Below are 13,248 nucleotides of genomic sequence, written 5' to 3'. Positions count from 1 at the left end.
CGTCAAAATACAACAGAATGTCTTTCCACAATAGACATGACTATAGCACTTTTCACAACATAATTTAGACTATTTTCATCATATGGCAAGTTTATGTGACGTTGAAGAATCACCATTTTTTTGACATAGTATACTATGATGTTTTTCGCCAAAATACACACGTGGACAAAATTGTTGGTACCCCTCAGTTAAAGAAGGAAAAACCCACAATTCTCACTGAAATCACTGGAAACTCACAAAAGTAACAATAAATAAAAATTTATTGAAAATTAAATAATCAAAAACAGCCATCACTTTTGAATTGTTGATTAACATAATTATTTTAAAAAACAAACTAATGAAACAGGCCTGGACAAAAATGATGGTACCTCTATAAAAGATTGAAAACTATTTGACTAGAGTGACATGATTAACTCAGGTGTGTCATTTAATTGACATCACAGGTGTTTCCAAACTCATAATCAGTCAGTCTGCCTATTTAAAGGGAGACAAGTAGTCACCCTGCTGTTTGGTGAAAAGGTGTGTACCACACTGAACATGGACAACAGAAAGCGAAGGAGAGAATTGTCCCAGGACATCCGAAAAAAAATGATAGACAAACATCTTAAAGGTAAAGGCTATAAGACCATCTCTAAACAGCTTGAAGTTCCTGTGACAACAGTGGCTCATATTATTCAGAAGTTCAAGACCCACGGGACAGTAGCCAACCTCCCTGGACGTGGCCGCAAGAGGAAAATTGATGACAAATTGAAGAGACGGATCGTTCGAATTGTATCCAAAGAGCCCAGAGCAACCTCCAAAGAAATTCAAGGTGAACTCCAAGGCCAAGGTACATCAGTGTCAGATCGCACCATTCATCGTTGTTTGAGCCAAAGTGGACTTCATGGGAGACGACCAAGGAGGACACCACTGCTGAAAAAAACTCATAAAAAAGCCAGACTGGAATTTGCAAAAATGCATGTTGACAAGCCACAAAGCTTCTGGGAGAATGTCCTTTGGACAGATGAGACCAAACTGGAGCTTTTTGGTAAGGCACATCAACTCTATGTTCATAGACTCAAAAACCAAGCATACGAAGAAAAGAACACTGTCCCTACGGTGAAACATGGAGGAGGCTCAGTAATGTTTTGGGGCTGCTTTGCTGCATCTGGCACAGGGTGTCTTGAACGTGTGCAAGGTACGATGAAATCTGAAGACTATCAAGGCATTCTGGAGAGAAATGTGCTGCCTAGTGTCAGAAAGCTTGGTCTCAGTCGCAGGTCATGGGTCTTCCAACAGGACAACCATCCAAAACACACAGCCAAAAACACCCAAGAATGGCTGAGAGAAAAGCGTTGGACTATTCTAAAGTGGCCTTCTATGAGCCCAGATCTGAATCCCATTGAACATATGTGGAAGGAGCTGAAACATGCCATTTGGAGAAGACACCCATCAAACCTGAGACAACTGGAGCTGTTTGCTCATGAGGAGTGGGCCAAAATACCTGTTGACAGCTGCAGAACGCTCATTGACAAATACAGAAATCGTTTAATTGCAGTGATTGCCTCAAAAGGTTGTGCAACAAAATATTAAGTTATGGGTACCATCATTTTTGTCCAGCCCTATTTCATTAGTTTGTTTTTTTTAAATAATTATGTTAATCAACAATTCAAAAGTGATGGCTGATTTTGATTATTTAATTTTCAATAAATTTTCATTTATTGTTACTTTTGTGAGTTTCAAGTGATTTCAGTGAGAATTGTGGGTTTTTCCTTCTTTAACTGAGGGGTACCAACAATTTTGTCCACGTGTGTACATCATAATATTTAAAAAAAAAAAAAAACGTTAGTATAGCATTTTTCACAACGTGTTTTACACTATTTTCCCCTTATGGCATGTTTTTATATGTTTTCGCCAAATACGCCATGATTGTTTTTTTTCACAACACACTTATCTATAGCTGTTTATTATAACTGACAACAAAATGAAAACTCGGTAGAAGGTGGCACAGTTTGACTCATTTATTGAGTATCAGCGGACAGTCCTTGTCACGATAACATCACACATAACAAGACAGATATCACATCGCAGTAGATTTAGTATAAGCTCGTCCAGTTTTCTCCTTAATGTTGAAGGTATCACATTTATCTGACATTAAAACACCTTCTCTAAATGTCAGTCTTTCACTTCGTTGCTGCTTTTTGTTGCTTTAAATATTTTAGTTTCTTCATGCTTGTTACACCAATTTGTCCAGACTCTTTGTGAAGGCTACAGCTGGATGACAACAAACTTTTAGTGAACAAAACTCATGGTACTAAAACTAAATTCTTCCTGCAATATTTACGACAGCCTCCTGCATGTCTTGTATGTGTTGACGCTGTCCGACACGGCTATCTGGAGGCAAAGAAAGGCCGTATCTTCATGCTGATGGCCTTGAGTGAATACCAGCTGCCCTTCCAGTTCATCCACACCACGCCGTCGTCCGTGCCGTGCTTGGCCATGTGTTTCGTGTAGGCCCCGCCTATGTAGTACCGGCCATTGGGATTGGCTGAGTGGCAGCGGTTGTACCACCAGCCGCCTCCATCTTCCTTGGCGCACTGCTTGGATGGATCGCCGGGATTCCTGACGGGCACAAACGAGGACAGAAATTATGTGAAATAGCTGAAAAATCCGACAAAGCAGATGCAGCTTCCAGGCTACAGTTGTTACATTGCTGAGACAGAACCAATTTAATGGAACATTTTGTTAGCAGATGTACAAACCACTCTGCATTTTCACTAGCATGTGCTGAAGTTTAAAATTGTTTGAAAAAAACAAACAGTTTTAGCTAATTTAAACACACTCAAGGCAAATTGCAGAGCCCCTGAGAAAACAAGAAATGGACGGAAAAGTTCAGCAACACATCAGAAAACTTTCAGGACACCCACCAGTTGTCGTTGTCTCTGTCGTAGGTGCTGAACATCATGCCGTTGTGGATGGTCATAGTGCGGTTTTCACCAAACAGCTCCAGGGATCCTTCCAGGAAACCATTGCCAGCATTACCAGAGTAACCGTCGACGGCCAGCACGTAGTTGGACGTCTCCGACTGGATGGTGAACTGCCGGTACTGGGCTTGGACCTGAACGAAAGCAGCAATGTTTTTTAGATTCCTTCGAAAAAGAAGGACAAAGTTCTTCCAGGACAGAATAGGACGGTATTTAAAGTAGACGTTCATCAACTCAGTCAGCTTGAACGTAAATTCCTCACCAAGTTAATCATGCACATTTTCTTCATGGCATTCTTTGCTTTTTGAATCAGCTCTTGGTTATCGTTAAGGAAACCCAGCTTAATGTCAAGATGAAAGTAAACAGGATGTCGTTGAGGTAGTGTTTGAAGTTTTTCAGAATTACAGTTTATCATCTGGAGTTTGTCTTTAGGTGCGCAGGCCTTTATTCCTTTATTAAAATACAACATATGGACACCTTTATATCAAGTGGCCTAGTTTATCAGCCGTTATCGACAGATATTGCAGCTACACTGCCATTCAAAAGTTTTGGGTCACTTGGAAATGTCCTTATTTTTTAAATAAAAACTTTTTTTCAATGAAGATAACATTAACCCTTTACGCTTCAGTGCGTCGTAGGTGTACCGCCGGCGGTACACCTACTAATTTGCATAGGAATTTCAAGAATGTCCGACGGCTGCAAACACGATTATACAAACACTATACGCCGATGGAAAGCTTAGATTCTCATGAATCCGCCGGTATAAACCACTTTCAGATGTGATTACTACAGCGGGTGAGAAAAACACATTTGTCCGACAAAAACAAATATTCATCCATCCGTTCTCTATACATGGCTTCAACGCACACAGCGTGACTCACATTTCCGGGTTCATTACTACACACAAAAAAAAGATTCCACAAAAAAACGGCCATAATCCAACCTTTTACATCCAGACGACACAAGCCAGTAAACTATTTTGTCCAAAACATGTCCTGAAGTCGTATAAAATCCCCGAATCGGTCATTTTCAAGGAAATGCACCTCGTGATGCCCGTCCAATATTCCCCGTATTTTTCGTAATTTTTTTTATTTAAAAATAGAATATTAGCGATTTTTTTGTACTGAAAACGGCTGGAATTGACTGAAGCTTAAAGGGTTAAATGAATGATAAATCCAGTGTAGACATTGTTAATGTGGTAAATGACTATTCTAGTTGGAAACAGCTGGTTTTTAATGGAATATCTCCATAGGGTTACAGAGGAACATTTCCAGCAACCATCACTCCTGTGTTCTAATGCTACATTGTGTTAGCTAATGGTGTTGAAAGACTCATTGATAATTAGAAAACCCTTGTTCAGTTATGTTAGCACATGAATAAATGTGTGAGTTTTCATGAAAAACATGACATTGCCTGGGTTACCCCAAACTTTTGAACGGTAGCATATATACCGTATGTGTGTATATGTTGTGCGAAATGCACTTTTTCTTCTTTTGAAAATATATAAAGCAGAAATAGAAAATTTGGGCTCATCTAGAAATGGTGCACTTCCATAATTTGTAAGCATCACAGCTGACCAGATAGTGATATCTTCATGGTTTGAGAAAAACAGCGCTGTAAAGTTCTTCACTTTCAATTGATAATCACAGATTCAGTATCAGTTGCACTCTACAGAGTCCCGACGTCCTAAAGCCCAAGAGAAGGTCCTCAAAACCAAACCAAAACCAAGACTATTTGCCTTAGTATCATAACACAAGTCAAAAATCATCACATCTGAGTAATCATTTCTGCTGTAGTCGGAAACCCCGAGGACTCACCTTGGCTCCTGTCCAATCCTGCATCTCAATGAGAACCTCAGTCGGGCCCAACTTGGTCACCTGACTGATGCGGTCGTTACCCAGCCAGTACTCACCTGTCACAAGACAACGAGGCAAATAAATAACTCTGAACTGAAACCAGGGGCGAGTATACGACAGTGGAATGGTTTCGTCTTCTCACCAGGAGTCTCACAGTGACCCTTGCCGCCATCGAAGGCTATGTTGCCGAATCCGCGGCGATATTCATCCCAACGTCGGCCAAAGTCAACGCTGCCGTCGAGCCTGTTCTGGATGAGAACCCATCCTTGGAGAAGAGAGAGAAGAAGCAGTTTTAGAAAAAAACGGAGACCGAGTGAAGTCTGCAGGAAAAGCAAACTTTAGTTGGGTGGACGGTTGGATCTCACCTCCGTTCTGGGTGGACTGGTCGCAGTAGACCTTGTATGGAGAGCTGAAGGCATCGGGCCTGATCAGATACATCTGGGAGTCTTTTCCTCCACGACGGAAGATATCCTCACACTCCTTACCTGAATCACAAAGAAGAAGGGTTAACTACGGAAAACCTTCTTGGTTTTGTGTCTCTTCGTGGTCATTTTGTGTCTCTTTGTGATGATTTTGAGTCTGTTTGTGGTCATTTAGTGTTTTTTGTGGTTGTTTTGCGTCTCTCTGTTGCTCTTTTGTGTCTCTTTGTGGTCATTTTGTGTTAAGTGTTTGTATGTCTTTGTAATGATTTTTGTCTCTTAGTAGTTTTTTTGTGTCTCTTTTTGATTAAGATCCAATTCCTGCTCCCCAGAGGATAAACTGTGCTGCCAAGGCCTCTAACTAATCCCTGATGTGTTTTAAGCCTCTTCCCTTGGTTTAATTCAAGTCATTTTACCACCACTAGGGGGCATCACACCTACCAGACACCACTGGTATGGGACATTTGGTCTTGCATGGCTCCTTGCATTCCTCCTTCTGGGTCTGGATGGCCTTCTCCAGCTTCTCGATCTTCTGCTTGATCTTGTCCAGAACTCCCTGCAGCCATTAAACAATTGTTTTATTTTTAGTCTCACTGTCTTAATAATATTAAGGATATTATTCCAGTTCTGGTCAGCTCTGATTTACCTGCAGCACTCTGATGTTTGAAGGGAAAACAGTGTCCACAGTCTCCTTGATGAAGGAGTGTTGCTCCTCCACTTGGTCAGTGTATTGACTCACCACTCGGTTGTTGTCTGCCAACATCCAGCAACAGTAAACAACAAAGGCATTTCAGAAAGGTTACACTTCAACACCAATACGTGTATTTTAACTGCCAATTTGTTCCAAAAATAGGTCCCCTTGAATTATTTAAAATTGGTAAGCCCCCCCAAAAAAATCCCACATTAGTCTTCCTCTAAGACCGTTCTGGTTTTGAAGAATGACTAAAAACAGACACAAAATGACTGAAAACACACACAAAAATACTTGGAACAAACATAAAATGACTAAAAACAGACACAAAATGACTGAAAACACACACAAAAATACTTTGAACAAACATAAAATGATTAAAAACAGACACAAAATGACTAAAAATAGACATAAAATGACATAAAATTATTAAAGGTTGTATGTCACAAATAAGTATGCACAAAAAGGTGGATTTGTTATGCTCCAATATTTTTTCCAGCATTCAATTTGGATTTTCCCAGCTTGTAATAATAAATCGAGTAGAATTTTGTTTGTTATCGTCTTGGCTTTAATTTGATACCCTCCATTCTCTATTTGAGGCAATAGCTGTGGAGCCAGGGGACATAAACTAAAAAAAGTCAGGGGTGGATGGGAGGCGGTGGAGTAGACGGTGGAGGGGGTAAATACACTATGTATTGCAAACAGCAGGAAACCTAAGTTTGGTTCAGGGATTTGCTCCCAGGTGTCTCTTGTGACATTACCTGTCACTAGAGACAGGTGTGGTCACTCTTTCAGAAGAACTTTCTTGTAATGGCCACCATTATTCTTCTGGGACTTGCACTCTCAGAGGATTTTACTATGAACATGTCAAGTCAACCAGGAGGGGTTTAGTGTACAAGAGGAGCCAAAGTTCAACTGTTATTCCGGCTGGATGTGTGATGTACGTTGGGCTAGACTTGACTGAGGAAGATGGTCAGTTCCTCCTTCAGAATTAGGACCATGAGGATGTTATGTGTGCAATTGCTTCCCACTAAACATTGAAACATCTCAGGTACACGGAACTGACCCGTCTATATGCTTTAAGAAGTCTCCTGAGTGTAATTAGAGACTTGGACTGTCCTGTATATTGAAATAGCATTTTCGGCCCATGAAAAGGGTAAACATTTTTGTTGGTTTTCAAATCTTGGAGCAAGGACCTTCAAGTACATAATTTGAAGAGTTGATGGTTTTATCTGAAAGAGGCATCTTTCTTCTTCTTTTTGCAAAAAAACAGACAGAGTTATATTGAGTATCAAGTGAGATATGACCAATTCATCACAGGTACCCTATTTGAGAAAACAGACAAAACTGTTTCATGCTCTAATGCATTTTCCATGAAATTGGAAGTTTTTAGTCTCTAAAATCTCAAGTTTAAAACTGAGTTCTGCTGTTTTGATAGGATTTCCTGAAAGTACTACTGTATTGTAATGAAATATCAAAAAAAAAATCAACATTTGGTATTTTTTACCATGGACACCTATTTGTGACATACAGCCTAAAATCAGACACAAAATAGCTGAAAATAGATGTAAAATCATTAAAAAATAGACTAAAGAACTGAAAATATACCCAAAATGATTAAATATAGACATGTAATGATTAAGAACAGACAAAATGACTGAAAATAGACACAAAATGACTAAAGACAGACACAAAATCACTAGACAGACACAAAATGACTGAAAATAGGCACAAAATGACTAAAGACAGACACAAAATCACTAGACAGACACAAAGTGACTGAAAACAGACACAAAATGATTAAAATAGACACAAAATGACTAAAAACAGACATAAAAAGACTAAAAACAGACACAAAATGACTAAAAACAGAAACAAAATGACTAAAAACAGACACTAAATGACTGAAAAGATTCACAAAACAATTTCCAACAGCTTGCTCCTCTGTTCACTATTTCTTTTTTGTTTTTCTTTTATTTTGTCATATTTGGGTCATTTTATGCCAGTTTTTCATTGTTTTCTGTCGGGTTTTTGCAAATTTGTCATATTTTTGTGTTATTTTGTGTCTATTTTTTTGTCAGTTTCTTTCTCAAAAACCCCATTAGTCAACGCCTACCTCTAAGAGAACTTTGGTTTTGAAGTATGATTTTAAATATTTTAAGAGGATACAGAAGCATATTTTCTTTTTATACTTTCTGTCTTCTGAACCTTTACAGTCTCTCCATGTCTGCTAACATGCTAACATGCTGCTGGAAAACAAGAGAAATAATTTATATTTCTGTAGTTTAGCTGCACATGAGCATGTTGTGGTATAATTCTGTTCATAAGGCGTTCCTCAGGGTTTGATCCTGGGCCCCCTTTTATTTTCTCTATAAATGCTGTCAGTTGGTTATTCAGACATCTCGCTACTGTTCTATGCTGTCGACATGTTGCTGTATCTCTTTAACGATTATTAAAAAAAAATTGGATTTCAAGAAATTTTCCAAAGTTAAACCCAGACAAAATTTGGATCCTGACGATCTGTATTCTTCTTATCAATTAACCCCAATCAATTGATGTTAAACCATTTATCAGGAACAGGAATATGCTTTATGACACTAAGTTTACTTTTAAGAAACACAATTGTATCTGAAGAATCTACTCGGATACGATCAATGGCACTTAAAGTACACTTCGTGCTTTTGTCTCTTCATGGTTGGATAATTGCAATTTTGTTTTTTATTGTGCAAAATGTAGCGGCGAGACATTAATTTCTTACTTTTACCATCTGCTGTTTTAACATTTATTCCTCTTCCGCTTGGCTGAGTGTTTTATTCCCTTTGTTGAGTTGGTTTGAAACCACTTTGCTCCACAAATGCACCCTATTTTTTTATTATATCACTTCATGTTAGGATAAATTTGTAAATTACCGACTACTATTCATCATTTTTTTTGCATGCCAAAATGACAAAACTATTGCAAGAAGGCTTTAGTGCAAATTTCAAATCAGCATCTTTTTTTTTTAAATGCCAACAGAACATATCTTTTGTTGAGACCTGAATTTGTTATTTTTATGACCTAAGTTTAACTTAAGTTTACTTTATTCAAAGTAAAACTTTGTTTCTAAAAAAAAAACATGGCAGTATGGATGTGAATGTTTTAATATTACTGTGATCGGTTTAAAAAGATAAACTTTGCGCTTGTCATTCTCACCGCCTAAGATTCGCTGCCTCTCCCGCAGATTGTTGGACATTGTGTTGACGTAGTTGAAGATGGCGTTGGAGGATTGGGACAAATCCTCAACCTTAGGCTTCAGCTCCCTGATACTCTACGAGAATCAGACGGCAAAAAGGGATTAAAAGGAAATGCCAGCGTCTGCTCGGTAGCAAAGCAAAAGATTTCACTAAAGATTCAATCAGTGTATTTATGCACTCGGAAAATGTAAAATGTGAGATTCTGTTATGTCAGTGAATTTAGCTATCATAACTCCTGACAAAAAAAATGTAAAAATAAATGCAAAACGACCACAAAGACATTAAAAAATACCTAAAGGATATACAACACAAGCAAAACAGATGCAAAAAAAGAGCAAAAATACAAACAAAACTAAAAAGAGACACAAAATGACAAAAATATTTATAAATTTCACACAGTAAGACACAAAATGAGCAAACGTAGAGGCAAAATGAGACACAAAGAGAGTTATAATGGCCAACAGGAAATGTGAAATAACAAAAGCAGCAGCAAAATTAAGACAGAAGGACGAAAAATAAGCAAAAATGTTAATAATGGTTAACATCAGGCACAAAATGACAGAAAATAGACACAAAATGACAAAAAACAACTTCCAACAACTTCCTCCTCTGTTCACTGTCTTTGTCTTGGTGCTTCTGTCATTTCTTGTCTCATTTATGTTGTTTTTTGTTGTTTGTTTGTCATTTTTAGTCTCATTTTGTGTCTTGTTTGCCATTTTGTGTAACTTCGTCTTGTTTGTTGACATTTTTTGTCTCATTTGGCTCGTCTTGTGTCAGTTTATTGTCGCTTCATTTCTCGTTTTGTGTCCTTCTGTCTTGTTTTGAGTTGATCTGAACAAAAAAACACACTGAAGCTGCAAAGCCGAGGTTTCACTTACCCTCTTGACGTCGTCCTCTTGCTTCAGCAGTGCGGTCTTCAGCTCACAGCCGGTTGGACACAAGACGCCCTGGTGGACGTTTAAAAGCTCCGGTTAGTCTAAAGAGCCATCTGACAGGACGTCTTTGTTGGACTTCCTTTATTTATAGAACACCTCCTGAATGTTCGAGGTTAGATATTATTCTCACCATCTGCTCTGAGGCGTGGGTACATCCTCCGGCGTCGGGCTGCTGGACCTTCTCCTCGACCTGTCGACCTCCGACCGGCGCTGGAGTCGGCCGACCGCGATACCTGGACGATAAAGCACAAATAGCTCGTCTGTAAATACCTGTAAAGCCCACAACCTTCCTTCAGCATCCACTCACTGGCATGGAAAACCACTAAAACCAGCTTCAGATAGTTTTACTTCACCGAAAGTCTCGAATATACATGACAAAGTTTTACAGTTGCATCTTTAAACCCTCTGAACTTGTCATTTTGGTCCAGGTTTTGGCTTTTTGTGCCTAATTTGGGTCGTTTTGTGTCTCGAGTATCCCCAACTTTCAACGTCAAAGTGTTACAGTTCCAGCTTTTAACCCTTTGAACTTGTTTTTTTGGTCCAGGTTTTGGCTTTTTGTGCCTAATTTGGGTTGTTTTGTATCACTTTGTGTTGTTTTTTTGTCATTTTGTGTTGTTTTTGTCTTGCTTTTGTCAGTTTGTGTCTTATTTGGGTCATTTTGTGTCTCGCTTCGTGTTGTCTTATTTTTCTATTTTTTTCTGTTGTTTTTTGACTTTTTCGTGCTGTTTTTTGTCATTGTGTGTCTCATTTTAGTCGTTTTGTCTTTTGTTGCCATTTTTTGGGGTTTTTTTTGTCTAGCTTTTGTCATTTTTTTGTCATTTAGTCCTGTGGTTTTTTTTGCTGCTTTCTGACTCATTTGTGTCATTTTTTTGTCTTTGTGTGCCTGATTTGTAACGTTTTGATGTTGTTTTTCTAGTTTTTGTCCTTTCGTGTCTAATTTGGAACATTGTGTGTCTGTTTATCATTTTGACGTGTTTGCTATAATGTTTTGTGACTGATTTATGTTGATTTTGCTTTTTTGTGGCTCATTGTCATCTTTTTATTTGCCATTATGTGTTGAATTTGGGTCATTTTGTCTGTTTTTTGGCTAATTTCTGTCACTTTGTCTAGTTTTCTGTGAATTTTATGTTTTTCAGCACCGAAATGTGGAATAAAAAATCTCAAAGTCCATCCATGTGTCCGCCTGCAATAGAGACTTTAAAGCAAAACGCCTCTGAAAGCTGGTTTATGTTGACGTACCTGCTGCCGCCGCTGATCGGGGGAGGGACATTTCGGTTTCGGCTGTAGTAGTCTCTGCCTTTCTCCAGGGGGCGATGACCACGAGCGTCTATAGCAGCTCCAGCCTGCGGGTAACAGTGGTGAAAAACCAGATTTTAAATGCAATTTGACAAAAGAGAATTCAAAGAAAGACAATGGACTTGTTCTACATACGGTTGCGTTGCTGTCCGTTGCTTTGACACCCTGCGGTGAAAAACAAAACAGAAAAGTGAATATTAGAAATGAAGGGTTTTTCTCTGCATCTAATGTTATTTAAAAGCTTCATCTGAAACCAAAATGTGTTTTTAATTAACACATAATCTGAGGGATTAATGCAACAACATCTGAAATAATTTTAAAAAATCACACCAGTTAATTTAAAAAGAGAGATAAAATCACATCTAATGGAATTAAACATTATTTAAACATGAAAATCTATACAAAAGATTCTCAATTTACAATATTATAGTTCAGCTTTGATTTTTAATATATTTTTTGTTTTTTTTTGTTTGTTTTTTAAAGGGGCTTGGATTTGTGAATTTAAAAGAATTTCAAAAATGATGCCATATAATTTTAACCATCACACTTCCATCAGTAACACAGTTTTGAAGTGGGAAAATAACAGTAATAATGATAAAAAAAAATAGGCATTTTTATAAACAGTACGTGCTTCAAATTCATCCCTTGAAATGAAATGTCATTTTTAATGTCGCAAAGGGTTTTTAAACAATAAACTTGTGTTTTTCTTCACCATTTTCAAACTTGTTGATTCAGTTTCAGCATCATTGTTGTTAATTTTTTGATCTTATAATGTCATATTTTCTAAATTTTCAGGTCTTAAATCAGCTTTCTGATGTGGCAAAGAAAAAACAACAAAATGACATGTGAAGATTAAATAAATCATTATTTTTTTTACACTGATTTTACACTTTAGAAAGGAGGAGAATGGGATGGTGCAATATAATGTATAATAATATAATATAATGATTATTTAATCAGACTCACCGTGTCGTAGTCGTCATAGTCCAGATTATCCTGAGCCCAGGCCACGTAAACGCACAAACACAGCAACAGCAGCGTCTTCATCGTTACAAAGTTACTTTTCTCAGACTGTCCTTGGCCCCTCTGCTCCCTTTTCTGAGCCTGAAATCTCATTTGATCGGCTATTTATCCTCCGTCCTCTCCCACGTGTATCGATCTGCTGGTCGGTCATTAACTGCCGGGACAGTTTATCCCGGTTGACTCAGTGTCTGTTTGTCAGGGAACAAAAGGGCAAAAGGACTCCAGAGTTTGTTTAGAAGTCACAGTTTGTTCAACATGAGATCGTTTCGGCTTTCTAATTCTTTACAATGTGGCCGTAAAGTCGCACCAACCAAAAAGTAGTTTTCATTTGGCACTGTTGTGTTTATATATTCTTCTGTAGATCTGTAAACATCTGCATATATAGTACATGAATTAAAGTTGCTCCATATTAAAGTTGCTCGACATTAGACTATAGTAGGTAAAGTTGATATTATTGGTTAAAATTGCTTGATATTAAAGTTGCTCCATATTCGATAAAGTTGCTCTAAAATGAGTTAAAGCTGCTCTTAAATGAATTAAACTGGCTCTATATCAGTTAAAATTGCTCTACCTTAGTTAAAGTTGCTCTATTTTAAGATTGCTCTTAAATGAGTTAAAGTTGTTCCATGTTAGTTAAATTTGCTCTAAAGAAGTTAAAGTTGACCGACACTGCTGTACAAAAGTATGAGGTCTCCAAGACAATCTCATGTTTTCCATGAAAATTCACACTTTTATCCATGTGCTAACATAACTGCACAAGGGTTTCTAATCATCAATGAGCCTTTCAGCACCATTAGCTAACACAATGTAGCATTAGAACACAGGAGTGATG

The 13,248-nt window shown here is 37.9% G+C and overlaps 1 protein-coding gene across 1 annotated transcript; it reads right to left on the bottom strand.

The window, feature by feature from the left end:
• Positions 1-1,985: 1,985 nt before the first annotated feature.
• Positions 1,986-12,504, bottom strand: fgb (fibrinogen beta chain). Its single transcript, XM_022220801.2, has 13 exons — positions 12,360-12,504; positions 11,529-11,558; positions 11,337-11,440; positions 10,228-10,330; positions 10,041-10,109; positions 9,122-9,236; positions 5,885-5,991; positions 5,680-5,794; positions 5,185-5,304; positions 4,962-5,084; positions 4,781-4,875; positions 2,907-3,097; positions 1,986-2,601 (listed from the first exon to the last, which is right to left on the bottom strand). Exons 1-13 carry the CDS (start codon positions 12,438-12,440, stop codon positions 2,370-2,372), a joined length of 1,485 nt encoding a protein of 494 aa, XP_022076493.1. The 5' UTR covers positions 12,441-12,504; the 3' UTR covers positions 1,986-2,369.
• Positions 12,505-13,248: the final 744 nt, after the last annotated feature.

This window comes from Acanthochromis polyacanthus, chromosome 24, assembly GCF_021347895.1.
Source record: "Acanthochromis polyacanthus isolate Apoly-LR-REF ecotype Palm Island chromosome 24, KAUST_Apoly_ChrSc, whole genome shotgun sequence".
Taxonomy (NCBI): domain Eukaryota; kingdom Metazoa; phylum Chordata; class Actinopteri; family Pomacentridae; genus Acanthochromis; species Acanthochromis polyacanthus.
The sequence above is the reverse complement of the archived record's forward strand: the minus strand, read 5'-3'. Positions and strand labels throughout refer to the sequence as shown.

What these genes read in the sequence shown, in the direction of transcription:
- fgb (XM_022220801.2), bottom strand. Translation starts at nt 12,440, where the DNA reads ATGAAGACGCTGCTGTTGCTGTGTTTGTGCGTTTACGTGGCCTGGGCT. An exon ending in AAGAGGACGACGTCAAGAGG is followed by an intron (nt 9,237 to 10,040) that starts GTAAGTGAAACC and finishes TGATTCTCGTAG; the next exon opens with AGTATCAGGGAGCTGAAGCC. An exon ending in CCAGTCCACCCAGAACGGAG is followed by an intron (nt 5,085 to 5,184) that starts GTGAGATCCAAC and finishes CTCTTCTCCAAG; the next exon opens with GATGGGTTCTCATCCAGAAC.